The sequence below is a fragment of the Mauremys reevesii genome, linkage group 5, assembly GCF_016161935.1.
Source record: "Mauremys reevesii isolate NIE-2019 linkage group 5, ASM1616193v1, whole genome shotgun sequence".
NCBI classification, from domain to species: domain Eukaryota; kingdom Metazoa; phylum Chordata; order Testudines; family Geoemydidae; genus Mauremys; species Mauremys reevesii.
This window is the reverse complement of record NC_052627.1, coordinates 10,101,204-10,123,277: the sequence shown is the minus strand read 5'-3', so window position 1 is coordinate 10,123,277 and position 22,074 is coordinate 10,101,204. Positions and strand designations below refer to the sequence as shown.

Below are 22,074 nucleotides of genomic sequence, written 5' to 3'. Positions count from 1 at the left end.
GACACCTACCAACCAATGACCCAGAGGGAGGAGGAATTCCCTGCCTCTCAGCTGGGAAGCTGAGCTCAGACCCCCTAGCTCAAGGTGTGGGGTGTGTGGGTTTCTGTAAGAAGCTGTCACTGCTTAAAAAAGTCAGAGAGCCAGAGCCTGAAAGTGGAGTTCAATACAGCCTGGCCTGACCACCGTGCACTATGCTTTAACCTTGATTTTTCTGCACAAACCTAAGGCCTGCCTCTGCTGTGTTCCAGCTGACTAATCAATCCTACTCCCTGCTGAAACTGCTGCCTGGGTGTCACTGCACATCCGTGCCAGGCTGTACGAGTCCCTGGCGTGGGGACAGGTCTCTGCCAGGCACTGAGCTCACCTGGCGTCACCCAGCCGGGCTCGGTGTGACGCAGGAGTGCGGGGAGGCGGCACTGTGGCTACGTGACTTACCCTTAAAAGGGAGGGGTTGCTCTGAGCCACTGTTTAAAAGCAGGGCCTGAGCCTGTGGGGTTGTAACACCCCTGCCCACCCCCCAGTGCGACCAATGGCAAACCCGCCTCCCCTCTGCCCACATGTCCCGATTTTATAGGGGCAGGCCTGATATTTGGGGCATTTTTAATATGGGCTCCTATTACCCCCCACCCTGATTGTTCACACTTGCTGGCTGGTCACCCTGGCCCAGCGTGCTCCGGCTGGACTCCCCTTACTCCGCCCTGAGCCCCGCCCCGTCCCCTTCTGCCGGAGCCACGCCCCCACGCGAGCATGCCCCGCCCCTTCCCTTCCCTCCCTGAGCAGGGCGCCCTCCCAAGCCACGCCCCTGCGAGCTCCGCCCCCAGGCCCCCGTTCCCGCCCTGTCACCATGACTCAGCAGCCCCCCCCGCCGCCGCCGCGCGCTCCATGCCCGCACTCCGCTCCCTGCCGCCTCGAGCCATGGCCGCCGCCTTCGACTACCTGGTGCTGGGAGGCGGCTCGGGCGGGCTGGCGAGCGCGCGGCGCGCGGCCGAGCTCGGGGCCCGCGTGGCTGTCGTGGAGCATCAGCGCTTGGGGGGCACCTGCGTGAGTGCGGGGGGCGGGGCTGCGTGTGGGGGGTGATGCGGCGGGGCTGGGGCAGGTGAGGGGAGATGAGCGGGAGGGGGTGTGGGTGGATGTGGCTGGCGGTGTGGGGAGGGGTGTGTGGGGATACGGGTGGGGTGGTGAGGGGGTAGGGGTGTGTGTAGATGGATGAACATGGCTAGGGGCGTGGATGGATGTGGATGGAGGATGTGGGGTATGTGGATGAATATGGCTTGGGGAGGTGGGGGTGAGGACATGCTGCAAAGAGGGGCTCTAATGAGTAATCCTGGGGCAGATCTCTGGGCCAGCTCTGGTTTTCTTTCCAGAACTCATCTAGCCTTGTAGAAGGGTGGTGAGCGCCAAGAACAGGTGTGGTTTGTGTGCACTGAGTGGCAGGAGGATGCCACCCTTGCTCTGTGGGCATCAGTTTAGGGGTGCCAGTACCTGCTAGTCTCTAAACTTTTTGTTTAAATCCTTTTATTTAACTGCAGTGACTGTCACAAATAGAGAAAATACCAGCACATCGACAAAGCGGTATTGTCAGGTGTTGCACAACTCAGATTGGTCACACATCTTTCTTCACAAGGACAACTGGCTTTGTCGATGTTCTGTATTACTGAATTTTCACAATAGTTGTTGTTCCTTACACGCCTATAAGGGGATGGGGCCCATCCATGTCAGACTTTTTCCAAATCAGCTGCATGTTCAGCTGACCATTACCTTCTATTTCATTTAGGAAGAAGGATGTGTTTAGAAAACATATTAGGAATTAATATAGAGCCTTATTAATTTTAAAGTGTGTGAAACAAACTGACAAAAGCCAGGAAAGACCAGGAATTCCACACCCTCATTTTTTGTGTGTGTGGTGCTGATGTTGTTTATAATAATATTTATTGTGGGACCAAGACTGTAGAGGCCTCAGATAGGATCAGTGTCCTGCTGTGTGAGGTTCTGCACACATAGAAGACATTAACTGCACCAAATATCTTACAACCAATTTTAAAATTATTTGTGTGTATTCAGAACACAACAGATGCCTTTCCAGCACCTTAGTTTGCACAGATTTACAGATTTCCGAATGAGCAATGTACTCTGCCCTGCTGCCCCAGTTAATTAGACAATGTAGGATTTTTAAGAAAAAAATGGGCTCTGATTTTTCTCTCTGAGATACCCATCTTAATGTATCTTGTAAAATCAGCATACATTTAAGAGAGATTTGCTGATCTTTCTAAGAACAGAATCAAGTCCTGACTATAGAGCTTTTTACGTAGAAGGTGATGGTGCTACCGTGTTGTTGTGAAAGCTAGTGTAATTTCATTGAAATATTACCAAACTCAGGTTTCACCAGAAGTTTTTATTAAAAAAATGCTAGTTAGTATCACTTTATTTCTGATTTACAGGGTCAGATTGTTCATTGACATAAGTAGTGTAGTCAGTATATACAAGCTGAGGATCTGGTTCACAATAGATAAAATAGAGGATTTGTGTTTTTCAGATAAAACGGTACACACACAAAATAATCTTTCTTATACTGGCAAAAGCAAAGAATAGAGATTAAGAGAATATAGCAGAGTACAGAGCTGTGTTTTGGTGCAACTGTAGGCATTTTAATACACTTCTATTTTCAGATTCTCCTGAAAAAGTATTTTAAGTATTTTGAAGTACCTTTCCTTCAGACAGAGACAGGGTGGTGGATCTGTGCAATGTATGTGTACTTGCTTTCCTATTGACAGGAAAAAGGCTGCAAAGTTTAAAAAAGCTCTTTAGGAAGAAAACTTTTAATGAAAAGTATGAATACATTTGTATTATAGGGCCAATAACTGGAAGGAAAATTCCTCATTTAATCTCCTGTGAGCTCCTAGTATTTCCTATACCTCTGCCACTCCTAAAAATAAGGTCAGGGTGAATTTTATGTCACTTGCCAGCTAGTTAAAACAGGAACTAGAACTACTTTGAGGAATGAACAAACTAGTGTTGCATAAATCTGAAAGTAAAAAAGGGAGTGGCTTCATGGTGATTGGTTTAAACAGCTCTGTTTGGTAAGTATCTTGGTTTGAGGCAACTCTGCCCCTTTTCTGGCCTCTGAGTGCACCCCCTCAGCAGTTTGGCAACTTGCCTTTGTCTCAAGGTGGGATCTTGCCATTTTAGGCTGTCAGACTGGGACCTGGGTATATTGCTCTGTGTACAACTGCTTATCACCCCAAAGATGTGTTTATGAGTTCACTGGTGTGTTCAATATGAATTTGCTTCAAGGGCAGAAGGTTGTGAACCCATAAAAGCTGACCCAGTCATTTGAAAGATATCAGACAATATTAGCATAGTTACATTTTTAACAGTTGGAGAAACTGAGGCACAAAAGGGGTTCATTGAAAAAGCTAATGACAACTGAGATTAGAACTCAAAGCTGGCTTCCAGTTGTGTGCTCTGATCACTTGGCCACTCCCTCAAAAGTTACACAGTAGTGGGGAGAGGGGAAGTATTAGCTGAGGACACTGAGCTATATTTGTATTCCTTTATAAGAAGTGCTATGCAGTCTTTACTATTCATGCTGAGCAGACAGGAAATCCTGTTAAGAATCCATTGAAAGACAACAGCTTTAAAATGGGCACAATACATGTTTTTTAATTTACCTTAGAAGGGTGAAGGGCTGAGTTCGCCCTGTGGGATTGGAACCTCTGAATTTGGTAATAGGAACTAAAGTGTCAAACATGAATGTCTCTTTGCCCAATTCAAAATTACTTTGATATTTCTGCATTGTATGGGGTGGGAGAACGGTGCGGAATTGGCATCAATTTTGGGAAGCTTTAGTTAGTGGACTTACCATTTTCTAAGTATTTATTTTATTATCATAATGACAAATGTAGACTTAATATTCTTCTCTCTTAGGTGAATGTTGGATGTGTACCAAAAAAGGTAGATTTTTTTCTTCTTCTTTCATATTGTCTTTGTGTTGAAATGCATGTGTCTGCATCTGATTCTTCACAACACAGATGTTAAGAGTGTAGATAAACTTAATAGGGTGCAGCTACAGTTAGGGGCACTTACAAAAATACTCCATTCCACAATCCTTACTTTGCTTTTTTGCTTAAGGCTGAATAGGCTGATTAGACTGTTACTAAGTAAAATGAATATCCAAAGGACAAATTGTGCTCTTAGGCCCATGGATGAAGACCTATTGGCATTAGTGAGGTTACACCAGGGTATCTGTGAGCAGAATTTGTTGTTTTAGTATTTTCTTTAGGCTCACAAAAGCTGTTTTCCTATGGTTTCAAGTCTGATGAGAAATGAAGACATACACATCAAAAAAGGCCACTTTTCCTAACGCTACTGTGTACATAAACTTAGTGCTACAGATATGAGTAAAGCTCTACTTGAATTGCGAGATGATTGTCAAAAAATTGCAGCTGAGTTGCGGACAATCCATGGAAAATCGTGGAAAAGTAATGACATTATTTGTGATAATTTGGCAAAGGGTTGGCATTGGGGGCTCCTGCCGTCAGCCACCCAGGGCTGAGAGTGGGGGCTCCCACCGCCAAATTGCAGTGGAAGCCTAATATTGCGGGATTCGCAATATCACAAATTAAGTAGGGCCTTAGATATGAGGTTTCTTCTCCCCAATCCCCTCCAAATCTTTGTGTATTAGATTGTGTAGCTCTATGTGAGCACACAAAGGGTGGAGTATAGTGCCAGGAGCCTCCTTCCCCCATGCCCCTGCACAGGGGCCAGGCACCATTGACTCCTTGCAGTCAAGGTGAACAGGGGGCTGTTCAAACAGTGGTGCAAGTCTCCCCAAAGAAGGAGTAGGCCTAGGAACTCTCCCACCTCTATACCAGCAAGCAGAAGTAGGCCTGAATAGGGCAAGTGCATGGTGCAGTTGTGGCCCTGCTCGTGCAGAGCAGACTGTGCCAGCCTCCAGGAGCTTCCTGCTGCATGGTGTTGGGGTCTTTAAGGCCTAACATCGCCCTTATTTATAAAACAATGCCTATTTAAAATAGTAATGTACAGAACTGAGTTGTTCCACCTAATCCATCTTGAATTACTAGACACAATTGATACCCACAAAATCTTATGCTCCAATATGTCTGTTAGTCTATAAGGTGCCCACAGGACTCTCTGTGGCTTTTTATAGACACAAATGATGCTTTTTTCATTAATGCTGTGCTGAATTACTGTTTTCTTTACCTCTGTGACAGGTGATGTGGAACACAGCTGTCCACTTTGAATTCATCCATGATCATGCTGATTATGGCTTTGAAACCCCCGATGTTAAGTTTAATTGGCGGTACGTCTAAGATTCAGTATTCCAGGTGGCAAAATCTTGTTTACATTTATCCTTTTAAAGCACAATACATTTTATGTAAATATTGTCTTTTCTTTACGTATAAGCAGTTCTCTCGCTGCGACCATGTATAAGCAGTTCTTTTCTGTGATCATGTCCACTTAATGCCCTAGGGGCACTGGGGGAGGAACAAGGCGTACTCAGTTGCTTGCAGTTTGGTTCCATGTTCCTCATAGCCAGTGTGGAACGCCTGGGCCCATGGACCAGCTTTGCCAGTGCCATACAGGATGGGGAGTCAGCTGCCTGCAAGCTCTGGGCCTTGCTCAAGAAAACCTCTTGTCGTTAATGACATAACCAGCTCTATAGTGGTTTGTTTCATGTGCTCCATGCCCCTGAACCTCCTTTCCCTGTCACCTTCCACATCCCTGCAGCGTTTTCATTGACTTTATCCAATGACCTTTATGTGTTTGCATATCTAATGAGGTCGGATTTTAAAGCTAGTCCCCATTTTTTTTGCTGTGTATTCTTATTATCAGTGAGAAAAAGCTTACATAGTGACAGTGACTATATTTTATTGCAGAGTGATTAAAGAAAAGCGTGATGCTTATGTGAGCCGCCTGAATGGGATCTATCAAAATAACTTAAACAAGGTTTGTAAATTTTGGTCCATGTACAAGTAACAAATCTTAAAATTACAGAGCCTCTTCTATGCCCCTGTAAACTGTCATATTTTCCCAGAACCTATGAAGGCTTTCCTAGAGAGTTTAGCTTGGATTTTTATCTTTGGTCAGTGCAGGTTCTGTTCCCAATAGTTATAAAAACCCTTCTCCTGTGTCAAAGCATATTTCTGTAGTTTTAAGAATGATTCCCACTTCATTAATCAGCGAAAGCCATTTTTTCCTCCTATTCCCCAAGTCTGTATAAGGTGATGGTGCACGCTACTGCGGGTAGATGCAGCCATGTATTCTACTTAAGTGTTTGTGCATGCCAAGTGCACTGAACCCAGAGAATTTTGCCTAGCAGTATCTGTAGAGGGGTGTGCTCACACCTCGTGACCATTGCCCCTTCCCTGGGTATATGAGGTGGTGCTGCTCTGGCCCAAGCCACAAAAGATTTCTCTGGTTTGTCATGGCTAACCATCATTTTCAGTACATGTACCTTCCTTTTGGTCTGTCTTCCACACCCTGGGTCTTTACCAAATGTGTGGTTGTGGTGATGGCGTACCTCCAGATGACTGGTTACTAAGGGGCAGGTCCAGAGAAGAAGTCCTTTCTCATGTATGCATCACACTGCATTTACTCAACTGTCTGGGTCTCATACTGAACATCAGAAAGTCAACATTGGTCTCTACTTGGAAAATTGAATTAAATGGGACCTTAATAGAGTCTGAGTTCAAGTGTAGTTTTGTAGACTGACCTTTTCCAGACACTTTATCACCTTTGTCTCAGGCTGCAGTCTCAACCTTCCATGACAATTCTCATGTGTCTTAGGCATTTGGTCCACATGTCCACATACACACAGGTGGTTCAATGCACAAATTGCCCTCTTCAGTGCCTTCGCCTTCTTCAAATGTGGCCCAGAACAGTTTACCATCCGGCCCTTCATCCCTTAGACAGGTTGGTCTGCCTCCCTCTATTGACCCTGGACTGCTTGTGCTGGTGGATGGATCAGGGGAATATATGTCAGGGCATTCCCTTTGCCCGACCCTTACCAACCAGGACTATTGTCACCGATGCCTCCCTCGTAGGTTGGGGAAAGCGTCTGGGGTCGCTGAAGGTTCAGGGTCTGTGGTCAGTTGGAGCAGGAAGCTTCACTGCATAACAGTGTCCTGGAGCTTTGGGCCATCTACATTGCTGGTCATGTTTTCCTAGACTGCATCAAAGGTTCAATGGTTCACATACTTACTGATAATAGCATTGTGATGTATTATGTGAACAGACAAGGGTGAGCACACTCTGGGGTGCTCTGCCAAGAGGTGGCCAGGCCGTGGCTGTTCTGCATTGAAGAGAATATCGCTCTGATAGCCAATCAGTTCCCCTGGGTCTAGAATCATCTCACGGACCATCTTGGGAGGAATTTTTCCCTGAGTCACAAGTGGTCAGTGAAGTCCATGTTCTGAAAGTCATCTTTGCTGCTTGGGGCATGCCGATGATCAACCTGTTCGCTACAAGGGGCAACAGGAAATGTTGTCTATTCTGCACTCGAAGGGGCCTCAGTCCAGGTTCCCTGAGTGATGCCGTCCACGTCAGCTGGCAGTCAACTCTCCTATATGCTTTTTCTCTGACCCTGGTCATTCCACAGATCATCCTCAAGCTGAAAGCAAATCAGGCCAATGTCATCCTCATTGCACCGTCATGTCCAAGGCAGTGTTGGTTTTCGGACCTTCTTGCACTGTTGATTTGGCCTCCCATATGCTTTCCTCTCCAGTCTGACGTACTCTCACAGAATCACATTGCTTAGCTGCTTCGTGGTTGAATGAAGAGGAAGAGTGATGTTTGTCGTCTGTTTGACAAGCCCTACTCAGTATAGAAAATCATCTACCAAGATGGCCTGTTTGAAAAAGTGAAAAGGTTTTTCTCTGTGGTCATTGGCCTGTAGAGTTCAGCCAATGCTGGCTAGTATCCAAGACATCTTGGCGTATTTGCTGCATCTTCAGCTGTTGGGCCTTCCAGTTAGCTTATTGAGGGAGTATCTAGTGGTGACCTCAGCCTTTCATCCACCTATTCGTGGAAGACTGGTGTTTTCCAGTGCTGTGATGGCTAGATTCTTAAAAGGAATCCTTCGTCTCCATCTGCCAGTGCAGGAACTGGTTCCCTTAGAGTACCTTAGCATAGTCTTAGCAGCTCTGATGGAACCTTCATTCAGTCCTCTGGCATCTTGCCCCTTTCCTCTCTATGAGAAAAAAACTGTGTTCTTCATAAGCAACAAAGAATCCTGTGGCACCTTATAGACTAACAGACGTTTTTGCAGCATGAGCTTTCGTGGGTGAATACCCACTTCTTCGGATGCTACCCCTCTGATACTTGTGTTCTTCATGACAATGACATCTGCAAAGAGAGCTGTGTGAGCTGTAGTTTTCGATGGCAGAGCCTCCTTACGTGCAATTCTCCAAAGAAAAAGTGACATTGCCACCTCACCCAAAATTTGCATCTAAAGTGGTGTCTCGGTTTCGTTTAAATAGGTGGTATGTTTTCCTGTGTTTTTGTTCCGAAGTCGCACTCATCTTCACAGGGGCAGCATCGTCACGTGTTAGACATCAGATGATGTTTAGCCTTTTCTCTAAACCTTTTTGTGCTTTGCTGCATCTGTTTGTGTTGTATGCAGACTGTGAAGAGACGGGGCATTCTCCTTGCAGGCGGTCTCTTAAGTGGATAACTTTCTGTATCAAGATTGCATACAAAACAGTTTTGGGTAGGCCCCCCTCTGTGTGTGTGAGCTCATTCTGTGAGAGTGAGAGCTACATCAATAGCGTTCTTAAGTGACCTCTTAATATTAGATATTTGCAGAGCTGCCACATAGTCATCTATCTATCTACCTACCTACCTACCTACCCACCCATTATGCCATTACTGCAGCATCCAGAGAAGATGCAAACGTTGGGAAGATGATCCTGCAGTTCTTGTTTAAATAGACTCTGAGCCCTACCTTCTGTGAGTGCTGCTTCTGTCACCTAAGTAGAATACATGGCTGCATCTACTTGAAGAAACAGTTACTATCTGTAACTGACTTTTTTTTTTTTTTAAAACATATTATGCAGATGTGTATTCCACAACCCACGCTCCATCCCCTTTGCATCAGAGTCTAGTTTCTGGGAGTTGGTGCAAAGGAATTCATGGGGGGTTGGTGAGGCACTGCCTCATCTAGCCAGGGGAGGGGTTTTGGCCACAAGGCATGAGCACTGCCCCTGTACTGGTACTGCTGGGCAAAATCATCTGGCTACGGTGCACTTGGTGTGCAGACATACCTAGCGTGGAATATGTGTCTGGATCACATTTTGAAGAACAACAGTTACAGTAAGTAACTGTTTCTTACCAGCTTAGTCGTGTTTTAGCTGGCTGGAGTTTAATCTTCATTAGCTCTCCAGAACATACAGTGGCTTGTGATGCAGATTGAAGGCTTCCATTATATTTACAAATATTTCAGATTACTAGATGAGCATAGGCCTACATTTTCAAACTGACTCATGATTTTAGGTGCCCATGTGAGATATCATAAAGGGGCCTGATTTTTAGAGGGTGGTTCCTGAGCATTTTCTGGAGTGGGCACCCAAAATCACTAATCACTTTTGAAAATGTAGGCCATTAGTAGCACTTTTCAGAAATTGAAATGCTGAGTCTGAGAGCTATCTTACTACTTTTCTGTCCTAATAATTTTGTCTTCTGTTTTGATAATTAGGAAAGGTTCATTCTTTCTCTAGCATCTGGTTCTGTGATTTATAGAATAACAGTACAATCTAAAATTTGTTTTTATAGGCTCACATAGAAACCATTCATGGCCATGCAGCTTTTACATCTGATCCTGAGCCTACGGTAGAAGTCAATGGTAAAAAATATACAGCTCCCCACATCCTTATAGCTACAGGTGGGCGACCATCAATTACCCATGACAGTGAAATCCCTGGTAAGTCTTTGAATAATGTGATCAACCTCATGGCATGCAAGTACTCCCTCAGGAGGAGATTTCATATGAGTTACAACAGGACTTCCTATTTTTCCAGTGCAAATAGTGTAGCTCCTGTACACTCTAGTCTCTGTGGCCTCAAAGGTCTATATAGAATGTACCCGTAGAAAGTACATTTGTTCTCATCATTCTTCTGTTCCCTGCCTCTTATAAATGGAACTCTGGCCTACGTAGAAAGAGGTCTGATCCAAAGCCTTCTGGAGTCAGTGGAAAGGTTCCCACTGACTTCAGTGAACTTTGGATGAGGTGCCAGGTCAGGATCCTTGGTGCCATCAGTTAAGGTTTGTAAGGTGTGCTTCCAGCTCCTTCACAGGTGACTTGGACAGACACTGTGTTTGCCAATTTTCCCTTAAGCCAAATTGGATCTGCCTGTTCAAAACTGCTAATCTGCTTATTATGAGGCCAATATGCATGTCACTGAATGTCAGACACTAAACGTAGGGTCTTGCACAGCTTGTTCTCCTTTAAACAGTTCTGCTTTTACTGCAAATACCTTTCCACAAAATAGGAAGGAACTGATGCAACATTTAGGTCTGCCCAGAAGTCTGCTGTTTCTGCACTGTTTTTTTCCCTTTCCCCAGCCTCCTGTCTGTCTATTTTCTTACACCCTCAAAGCCAGGGTATCTTCTGTTCCTCCCTTGGTATTTCCTTCCTGGAAGCAGCTCCTAATTCACACCACTTTGCAGGGCCGCCCAGAGGGGGGGGGCAAGAGGGGCAATTTGCCCCAGGCCCCGAGCCCCATAGGGGCCCCCACCAGAGTTTTTCGGGGCCCCTGGAGCGGGGTCCTTCACTCGCTCCGGGGGGGCCCGGAAAACTCTTGCGGGCCGGGCGCAGGAGCTTCTTTTGCTCCCGGTCTTTGCCGGCGGGGGGTCCTTCCGTTCCGGGGCGGAAGGACCCCCCGCTGGCGACTTACCGCCGAAGACGGAGCGGGACCCGCCGCCGAACTGCAGCTCGGTCTTCGGCGGTAATTCGGCGGCGGGGGGCCCTTCCGTTCCGGGACCCGCCGCCGAAGTGCCCCGAAGACCCGCAGCGGGGTCCCCCCTCCGCCGAAGACCGGGCTGCACTTCGGGGCCTGCCGCCGAATTACCGCCGAAGACTGACCCGCCGCCTGTAGTCTCAGGCAGAGCTCACTGCATTGGCTCACATTTTAAACATATTTTTTGCACCCATGAGGACTAAAAATGTACTTCTTAATAATGAAAGCTGAGATTCTGCACAATCTGTGTGTCAGTAAGGGGACTGCATACACCAATCAGGCTTCACTCTTGACATCATACAGTAACTCCTCACTTAACGTTGTAGTTATGTTCCTGAAAAATGCGACTTTAAGCGAAACAATGTTAAGCAAATCCAATTTCCGCATAAGAGTTAATGTAAATGAGGGGGTTAGGTTCCAGGGAAATTTTTTTCACCAGACAAAAACAATTTAATACTGGTAGACAGTGATGATGATTGTGAAGCTTGGTTGAGGTGTGGGAGTCAGAAGGAGAGATATTTCCCAGGGAATGCCTTACTGCTAAATGATGAACTAGCAGTTGGCTGAGCCCTCAAGGGTTAACTCTCACACTCTACAAGGCAGCAGGAATGGAGGGAGGCGAGACAGCATCGCAGACAGAGACACACAGGGGGTGTGTGTGTGTATGGGTGTGTGTGTATGAGAGAGAGAGATGCGCATTTCCCCTTTAAGTACGCTGACCCTACTCTTAGGTACACTGCCTTGTTAATTAGATCAGCTTGCTGAGACCACAGCTGCTGTCAGCAAGTTCCCTCTGTCCTGAGCCCTGTCGTGTGTCCCCCCTGCTCTATGGAAGACGGTAAGCGGGGAGCAGGGGCGAGGGGGACACCCTGACAGCCCCCCTCTTCCTCCCTTTCCCCCTGCACAACAAGCAGGAGTCTCGGGGAGCAGCTCCAAGGTAGCGGGCAGGAGCATCACATGGCAGTGGGGGGAGGCACAGCTGAACTGCCTGGCAACTGATAGCCTGCTGGGCAGCTGCTGCACAGGGAACTTAGGGGAGCAGGGAGCTAATAGGAGGGCTGCCAGTCTACCCTGGTTCCAAGCCCCCACCAGCAAGCTGCAACAGGCTGCTCTTCCTGCAAGTAGTGGACAAAGCAGGCAGCTGCCAAACGACATTAGAAGGGAGCATTGCACATCTTTAAACGAGCATGTTCCCTAATTGATGAGCAATGTAACCACAAAACAACATTAACCAGGACAACTTTAAGTGAGGAGTTACTGTAGTTCTGTGGTGACTGAAGAGCTAGTATCAACAGTCCAGAGGTAGAAAGCTGAGCAAAGGGATTTCTAGTCCCTGATTGAAACTTTTTTTTTATTAACACTTATTTAACTTCGCTGACTAGCAGTTGAGAGGTGGGAAGTCTTCTCCCTGGAGAATTCTAGGAAGCCCTTCTTCCCACAGAATGAAATCAGTCTTGACATCCCTGATGATTTTAAGGTTTTAAAAAAAATAGAAAATAAAAAATCCTTCTTTACATATTATAAAGAAGCAAAACTGGTATTGATCTTAGTAGTTTTGAAACCTTACATACCTTCTGAATATCCTCAATAAAAATATTTGGAAACCCTTTCATTATAATCTTAACATGTTATTTTGGTTTAGTTTTTTAAGGGAGAAAAGAAATTAGAGGTCATTAGTTAGGTTTTAGTATCTGCTTTACGTTTTCTTGTTTTGTTACTTAAAACCACAGCTTGAAAATCAAACTCTCCAACTTGCATGAGGTATGTAGAGATTCTTTTCGTGAGTGAATGGAGCTGAGGAATTACTGGCTCCCTCTGTGGAAAGGAGGGGGACTGAAGACAGTGGAACAGCTTTTTGCACTGCTCTTTCTTTAACCCAAGGAAGAGGAAAGATAAGGAGCATATCAGCACTGGCATCTCTAAGAGTATGTCTACACTTTGAGCTAGACGTGTAAAATCCAGCTTGAAAAAACATACCTGCACTAGCTCTGGCTGAGCTAGCGTGCTAAAAGTAGAGTGTAGCTGCGGTGGCATGAGTGGTGGGAGGAGTTAGCTACCCCAGATATGTGCTTTGCATCTTGGACTGGTCTGTACTTGGGGTGACTAGCCCCTCCTGACACTTACACTCTATTTTTAGTGGGTGAGTTTGATCAAAGCTTGTGTTTGTATGTCAACTCACGCTGGGAATTACATCCCCAGCTCAGAGTGTAGACATACCCTCGGTTATTTTGGCAAGGAATAGAGCAGCCTCTTAGGCCTTGCCTGCACTAGGAAAAAGGTGTGTTTAAAGCCTGATAGGTAACCCATTATAATCTTAGTGTTCACCTCCACCAGCTAGCACAAAATGACTGTTAGTGTTAAACTACAACTTACCTTGTTCAAACTACAACGACACTAGGACTGTAACGTGTGTGAGCTAACACTTTCTTTACTATGAAGACAAGATTGTACTGACTGACTCTTTTACAGGGTTGAGGGAGCAGAGTTAATCACTCTTTGAGGGACAGCATTGATTGGGGTTAACAGAGTTGGGGTTTTTGAGGGGGTAGAGAGGGCAGAATTGATTGGATTTGAAGAGGAACAAGTGGAGTTCAGCTGACTTTTTTTGTGGAACGATCAAACTGATTAATTGGGAAGAATGAAAATGTGTCAATGCAAATGAAATTTGCATAGCTTTAGGGACATGGCTCTTGTGGTGGGCTTAGGCATATAGTCTCTTTGGGCAAGCAGGTGTCTGGGAAGTTTTTCAAGCTCTGCTTACAATACTTTCTTTCAATCCTAAACTCAGTTTTGCAAAGTAAAGAGTGCCCTTTCTCTTCCACTGTTGAAGTGGGGAAATGAGCTTTAAAAACAAGTCAAATGTTTGTATGCTTGGGATTAGTTTGTATGTAAAGCTGATAAATGCTAACAGCAAGAAATGTAAATCTAAACCAGGGGTCAGCAACTTTTCGGAAGTGCTGTGCCGAGTCTTCATTTATCACTCTAATTTAAGGTTTCACGTGCCAGTAATACATTTTAACGTTTTTAGAAGGTCTCTTTCTATAAGTCTATAATATATCACTAAACTATTGCTGTTTGTAAAGTAAATAAGGTTTTTAAAATGTTTAAGAAGCTTCATTTAAAATTTGAATTAAAATGCAGAGCCCCCCCGGACCAGTGGCCAGGACCCAGGCACTGTGAGTGCCACTGAAAATCTGCTCACGTGCCGCCTTCGGCACGCGTGCCATAGGTTGCCTACCTCTGATCTAAACTAAACAATGTTGTGTTGAAATGCACAAATGCTGCTAAGAAAAAGCAGAGTTTTGTTACTGGGAGAGAGCATGTCATGGTGTGTGTGAAATTTACTTTGCAGGTGCCAGCTTGGGAATCACCAGTGATGGGTTTTTTGAACTTGAAGAATTGCCCAGGTAAGCAAACCAAAAAATAGACTCTCAGTAGCAAAATCTGCTATCTGAGGCTACTCTCAGCATGTTGCTCAAAGCAAAGCACACAGGACTCAATTTGTTGTACCCTGCTCCTGTGCAGTAACTTATTCCTGTGCAAAATGGGTATAAAACACAGCCTGATCAGAAAGAGCCAGGACAGAGGTGATTCTGACCCCTTGCCTTGTGTTTATTAAAATACAGGACTTTTTTTTTTTTTTAAATAACTACATTAGGGCAGCACAAGACTCTTTGAATCTTTGCTTCTTGTCCTTCATGTGCTGTGGAGAGGCATTGCAACTCATTGTCACTCCCTCCCCAGCGCAGTGAGCGGCAGAAGCAGGGCACGCAGCCACTGCTGCGCCGACCCCATGGGCAGGAGGAGAGCTGACCTGATCCCAAGAAGGTTGGGTAGTTTTCAGACCCAAACCTGTCGCTTGTAGTCAGGTCATAATGGGTTGCAAGGCTTTAGTTGTCAGTGACAGTAGTTCACACTGGTCTAAGCCCTTGGAGAAGCAGGAGTGACTTATTTAGCACTGCTTTGCCACATTCTCTCCAGCTACTGTTAAAGCCGTATTGGAGTCCCATGCAACCTTCACAGCCAGAAGGATAGTCCCCATGACTAAAATACTGGCTAGTGAGTACATGTACCACTGCCCCCTAGTGTATGTTGTGACAACATAACCCACCTGCTGACAATCTGCCTTTAGGAAGGAAGTTGCAATGATTTAAGGCCTGTGGACAGTGCCCTTGGGATTATGGGAAGGCTGAGAGACTGGTTCATTCCCATGAATGAGGGAAAAATATCAAACTGTAGAGGCTCCATCCAGGGCATGGCATCCTGTTCTTTATGTTGGTGTCTGTGCCTTTCCTTTAGCTTTTCTTAAGTTCTCCATTTGGAGCAGAAAATAATGGATGACAGGCCAACTGAGCCTCAGCCCCTGGATTGACATTGTGCCCAGCCATCTTGTACACGCTCCCTGGTGGCTTGTCCAAGGATGCCTCGGATGATTCTGCTATGTAACCTGTTTCACCGACCCTGTCTCCAACTCCATGGTCTCCTGCCTGACCCAATGTCAATGGACAAGTGTGTCCCTGCCCGCCCAAGAGAGGATGCCAACTTTTGCTTGGCATAACCACTCTGCAGCCACACACTCGTGCCTGACCCTTAAATGGCATCTTGCTTTCCATTTCAATCTTCCTTTATGTGGTTGGGGGGAAATTGACTTGACTTAAAATCATAGCTTTGTAGTGAGCCAAAAACAACGGTCATGGTAACCATATCAATACCCCATGAAAACAAAGTGTAAGGTGGCTCATTTTGTGAGTTGGTTTTCTTGTAGCATGTAGTTAATAATAAAGTAGGTTTACAACATATGTGGCCGTTGAGTTAAAGCCTGAGATCGTGAGAAAGAACATACAATGTAGAATTAGCTGTGGGGTGCAAAGTCACATGTGAAATAGTCCCAGAACCAAGACATGTCTGGATTACAGGAGACACCTTGTCCTTTTGTTCAAGCAGTAAGAACCTATGCCAAAGGTCTGTTCTGTTATCTCTAATGTTGCATGTGTGACCTTGCTGCTTTTCCTCAGGCGCACTGTTGTTGTTGGTGCTGGATACATTGCTGTGGAGATAGCCGGAATCCTTTCCACACTAGGATCAAAGACATCCTTACTGATACGTTATGACAAGGTACAACAGATCATAATATCCAATGTTGCTTACTTCTCCGGTGATCTCAGTACCAATTAAAAATAGCATGATGCTTTCTGTGCCCTAACTGGCTGAAAGCATTTTGTGCCTCTGAGCCAAATGAAATTGCTGGGCAGAATAACTTGCAGTTTGTTGGGGCTGATCACATTAATTTAGAGAAGTTGATTTGACTTAGTAATATAAATGACATACAAAAAAATGTAATGCAACATTCAAGTTGCAGAGTTAAAATCTCAATACCGAGAGATACAAAAATTAAACTTCCAGTAATAACTGGGCCATGTAGCATGTTTTGTATGTTATGGTCTAAAACATAATACTGAGCTAGACAGAAAAGAATAGAAAATACTAGAGAAGGTGTCTGTAATGTGGGCTACTTATTACTGCTGTAGGAACCTTGAAGATCACTATTAAAGGATTTCTAAACATTGCACTTGAGCCCTATAAGTAAAAAATGTCTAGGTTTTTGTCAGTTTTTTTTCTTATTTTCTTTAGAAATAACAGGAATGACATGTCTGCTCCTCCCTGTTTTTTGCTGGAGGGCTTCTTGAGGTTGTCAGGAGATGTGGTTAGAAAACTGACAGTGCACAACACAATGGGTGTTGAATCTATCCACACACTTCCTCCCAAATTTTCATTAGATGCTAGCGTTAAATACGTGTAAACAAAACCAGAACTCTAAATAGTCTGTCAGTTACTCAGCATTCCTCTCCTCTCACTTTTGTGATGTTATTTTACTGGGGCTGTGTCTGTACACTTTTACCACCAACTTAATTAAATGGGTTTGAAGTTGCTGTAGTTAGATCAGAGCCACCTCCTTGTGTGGATGCTCTTCAGGCTGTTTAAGGGTGCCTTGTATTTCTTTAGCTTAACTCAAGCTAAAGTGAGTGCTCACACGAGAGCTCTGTGACAGTCTAGAGGATGTCTCTTGGATTAGGAATTCCATTTTTGTTTTGTGAATGCCATGTATGATTATAGTCCTTGTGGATTAGTGCACACATTTTGTAGCAAGGGTTATGTCTGGGAAGCTGTGACAGAGCATTCAAGGGATATCAGCACTGAAGAACTCTCCCATGCAGGAACAATGAGGGTTCTACCAAAGGGCCACTGACCTTGAATGGACTTTCTACCCAGAAATTGTGTGCACATGTATGTATGTTTTGGAGCCTGGAAGTTCCCCGGCAGAAGCTCATTAGTAAGAGAGGGAACAGACAGTTTTACAAGGAAGCTCCTCTCTGTGAAGGGGTCCTCCACTCCACTGTCAGAAGCAGGAACGCCAGCGGGATGCTGAGCCCTATGGACTTGTACCAATCCCAGGACTCTTGGGAGTGGTGAGGTCAGATGGGGGATTGCATCCCTTCCCCCAACTTCAAAAAAGGTCCTATTCTGAATGTTTGTAAAGCAGCTACCTGGTCATTAGCGTGCGCTTTTGCCTTCCATTACCCCATCAGCTAGGGTGACCAGATGTCCCGATTTTATAGGGACAGTCCCGAGTTTTGGGTCTTTTTCTTATATAGGCTTCTATTACTCCTCACCCCCTGTCCTAATTTTTCACATTTGCTGTCTGGTTATCCTACCATGAGCCAATACTGAAGAGATGATGCCAAATTTTGTCGAGCTGTACCACATTCTGTGTGTGCACGGACTCTGATCCCGGTGTCTGTTTAACTGCTTGGGAGTCACCAACAGTGGCATGCACATGTGCAATCACTCAAGGAAGAGAAACATCTGCTAACCTTCCGTAATTGTTCTTTGAGATGCGTTGCACGTGTCCGTTCCACGACCCCCCTCGAACCCCTCTTCATCAAAGTCTCCAGAAAGAAGAAACTGAGGGGGCTCACGGTCTGCTGGCCCTTCATACTAGCACCAGCAAAGTGTGCTTGAGCCACCCCAACAGGTACCACTAAGGGAAAAATTTCTGACAACTGTGCGGCCCACACACACACCAAGAGTGGAATGGACACGTACAACACCTCTCAAAGAACAGTCGTGATGTAAGGTTAGTAACCATTTTTTCACTAAAGTAGTTTGCCCTAATTACCATGTAGTTACAGAACCATGGGCACGCTGACACAATCCATAACTTTCGTTTGATTGCAACAGGACAAGAAAAGAATAGGTACAAATTAGAGGTGTGTGTGAAAGAAGCATTTAGATGGGAACATAGTAAATTGCATGTATTCTTGATGGATTGTATGGGTTTCCATGCAGGTGTTAAGGACTTTTGATTCAATGATCAGCGCAAACTGTACTCAGGAACTGGAGAATGCTGGCATAGAAGTCTGGAAGCATTCACTGGTACGGTATTACCCACGCACTTCATTATTTAGCTCTGAGTCTCTCCTATGGACCCATAACTTGATTCTTTTTTATTTCATTTTTGCTTAAACTGTCCTAATTTTCCTCAGCACTGTTATAGCATCTGATCATGGCCATGGTGAGATATTCATATCTAAATACTATATTGCTAGTTTATCACTCCTATATCAATGCTTTGTAAATGCCCTGTGTGGCGCTATATTTCATGTTCTGCTATGTAATTCCACAGCAGCTCTTGTCTCTGGAACACTGGTAGGTAGTAGATGGAGGAAGGGGAACACACAATGATAAGAGTGCTTTGGCTATCATTTATGTGAACCTTATGCATGGTGTGCATGTGCCTCGTGCCTGCAGGTCTGGAACCAACCAGTTCCAGTGGAGCCATGCCTGTGCTCTGCATGCCCTCTTGTCTCTACACCCAAGGACATATAAGGCAGTGTGGCCCCTGTTCATCTCAGTTCTTTCTTATGTCAGTCCATCTGCCCCTATAGTGGCTCCTCCTGAAGGAAAAGTCCTGCTCTTTAGCTTTTGTTGTTCTTACCTATTAGCGGTTTATCACACTGCAACACTGTTTTGTGTTTCTGCCCCATTGGCTGTGTGCTGTTCCAAGGCATCGCTTTCCTGTCTCAGGGCCAAACATTAGAGCTTCTCTCCTCCTTGAGTTTTCTTGGAGCCAAAATTGGGATCTATCCTCAGCACCCCAAGACACCAGAGACACAGGCTTTGGGGTCCTCATCTCCAGTGGTGTGGGGGAGAGCCACCTTGGAGTCACCCTCTGCAGATCTCTGGGCCTCTGTGGAATTGTCCCCTCTTGGGCAGTGTGAGCTCCTAATCTCAGCATGACAAACCAGACCAGGCCCTAGGTTGCCTTGGAGAAGAACCAGGTTGTGAGATGAAGAGGAGGTCTAAATAAGCCACCATATGATGATCCTCCTGGCCCTGTCATGTTTCCTCTTCTTCTTGTTCCCTCTCACCAGACCAAGTGGTGACTCAAAGCATCCCTGTGCCCTCTTGACTTTCAAAGATCTCCTGTGCAGGGTAAGAGACCTTCTGTCATGCTGGCAGCAGTGCAGGAGAAATTCCACGTACTCTCAAACCCCCCACAACCGGGGAGACTGACCACAGCAGCCAAGGGTTCCCTGGAACCAGTCACGGACCAGTATGTAGGAGGATGGGTGGATGCTACTGAGCCCTTCAGAAGGGCTTTCCTTTCACATTCAGAAGACTGTGTCTTCACTTCACCTCTCCCCCACCCCTGCTTACCTTGTTCCAGAAGTCAATGAGAAATTGAAACATCTAGATGCACCATGATTAAGGCTAAGATTTTGTCATGGGTATTTTTAGTAAAAGTCACAGATCACGGGCAATAGAGAAGAATTCACAGAAGCCTGTGACCTGTCCCTGACTTTTACTAAAAATATCGCTGACAAAATGAGGAGCCCAGCTGCGGGGTTCCCACACCGCCTGCAGAGGTTGGGCAGCTGTGGGGACTGCTCCCAGCTCTGGGGGCTCCCAACACCTGTGAGGGCTCAGAGCTCCGGGTTACTCTGGCTCAGAAATGTGGGAACCTGCCACCCATGGTGGCTCGGACTTCCTGGCCCCCCACTGCCTGTGGTGGCCAGGAGCTGCGGCCCCACCACCCATGGCGGCTGTGAAATCTGGGGGGGCCCCGACCGCAGGACCCTGCAGCTCGTGGCTGACAGGGCTGAATTCATGGAGGTCACTGGAATTCACAGATTCTGTCACTTCCGTGACCTCGGTGAAAAAATCGTAGCTTTAGTCATGATCTGTGCCCCAGGAGGGAGATGTGTAGGCGTTAGACTGCTTGGCAGGGAGGCCTACTTCTCTGTAACCTCACAGGTGAGGGTTGCAGACTACCTGGCCTTACTCACCAGGCAGGTATAACTCTCCCTTGGCACTGGCTATCAGCTCCTTGACAAATTCCTGAATGACTGTAAAACAGAGTGGACGCATCTAATATGGCTACCTGCTCAGCGGCTGCAGACGTAGCTATGCAGAGACCATCTTGGCTCTGGCCCTTGACCCACTGAAGGAAAGCCATGCCACCATAGACTTGCTGTTCCATGGTCCTGAGCGCCTTCGACTGTAAATTGCCTGGAGTGGAGAGTGTCTGTCTGGGAAGTGCTGTATGAACAGAACAAAGTGGGGTTCTAGTCTAAGACAGACTCCCACACACTATGGTAAATCATAGATTCCAAGGCCAGAAGGGTCCATTGGGATCATCTAGTCTGACCTCTGGTATATCACAGGTCATAGAACTTCCGCCAAACTCTTAGAGCAGATCTTTTGAAAAAACAATCCAATCTTAATTTTAAAAATTGCCACTGATGGAGAATCTGCTACAACCATTGGTAAGTTGTTCCAGTGGCTAAATACTCTCACTGTTAAACATTTATGCTGTATTTCTAGTCTGATTTTTGTCTAGCTTCAACTTCCGGTCATTAAATCATGTTTATACCTTTCTCTGCTAGACTGAAGAGCCCATTATTAAATATTTGTTCCCCATGTAGGTATTTTCAGACTCTAACCAAGTCATCCCTAACTATCTCTTTTGTTAACTAAATAGACTGAGCTCCTGGAGCTCAATCACTAAAAGGCATGTTTTCTTATCCTCTAATCATTCTTGTGGCTCTTCTCTGACCCCTCTCCAATTTAACATCCTTCTTGAATTATGGACACCAGAACTGGACATAGTATTCCAGCAGCAGTTACATCAATGCCAGATAGAGGTAAAGTAACTTCTCTTTTTTTTACTTGAGATTCTCCAGTTTATGCATCCAAGGATCACATTAGCTCTCTTTGCCACAGTGTCACACTGGCAGTTCATGTTCAGCTGATTATCCATGACAACCTCCAAATCTTTTTCCAAGTCACTGATTCTCAAGACAGAGTCCTCCATCCTGTAAGCATGGCCTACAAACACCTCATACTCAACTCAAAGTCTGTTACCATGTGCAATTTGGGACATTACCTACAAGTCTCTCTCTAAATTTTGTTGCAAAAGCACAAACACATTTTGTAATTATTGGCATTGCATTTGGCGTGTGCTCCAGTTATAAACAGCTGGGTTTGATCTTTCATGTTTACTTTAAGATGCTTTTGGTGACAGACACTCACCCCAAAGGTTCCTCTTTTAATCTTAATCTGTATTTGTGGTTACCAATAGGTCAAGTCGGTTACAAAATCTCCTCTTGGATTGTTGGAGGTAACGGTAATGTCCACTGCGCCTGGTCACAAACCCACAGTTAGCACAATCCCGGATGTTGACTGTCTGCTGTGGGCCACTGGACGAGATCCAAACACTGAGGGGCTTAATCTAGACAAACTGGTGAGACTGAAAGACTTTATATCCTAGTAATTATGAAAATGCACATTGTATTAATTCCTTGCATATGTGGCCCAGTTCTTCCATGACCTACCTCTGCAGGACCCTGTATCTGCATGGAGCTTATGGCAGGACCATGGCCAAGATTATAATATAATCCCATATAATATTCTACACTTGAAAAGCCCTGGGCTAAAGAGGGTAGTATGAAAACAAACCCACAAATATTTAAGTTTGATGAAGTTTGTAATTGCATCTTCCAGCACTGACTGGAGACCTGATGGATAAATTATGGCAGGG

General features: G+C 45.5%; 1 protein-coding gene across 1 annotated transcript in view; it reads left to right on the top strand.

Moving 5' to 3' along the window:
* Window positions 1–862: 862 nt before the first annotated feature.
* Window positions 863–22,074, top strand: part of GSR (glutathione-disulfide reductase) — a 35,780-nt gene continuing 14,568 nt past the window's right edge. The window contains exons 1-9 of the mRNA XM_039540772.1: window positions 863–1,041; window positions 3,925–3,951; window positions 5,232–5,320; window positions 5,898–5,967; window positions 9,790–9,937; window positions 14,326–14,380; window positions 15,989–16,088; window positions 18,321–18,407; window positions 21,616–21,777. Coding sequence (XP_039396706.1) covers window positions 883–1,041; window positions 3,925–3,951; window positions 5,232–5,320; window positions 5,898–5,967; window positions 9,790–9,937; window positions 14,326–14,380; window positions 15,989–16,088; window positions 18,321–18,407; window positions 21,616–21,777 — 897 coding nt within the window. The 5' untranslated portion in view covers window positions 863–882. The remainder of the gene's footprint in view (window positions 1,042–3,924; window positions 3,952–5,231; window positions 5,321–5,897; window positions 5,968–9,789; window positions 9,938–14,325; window positions 14,381–15,988; window positions 16,089–18,320; window positions 18,408–21,615; window positions 21,778–22,074) is intronic.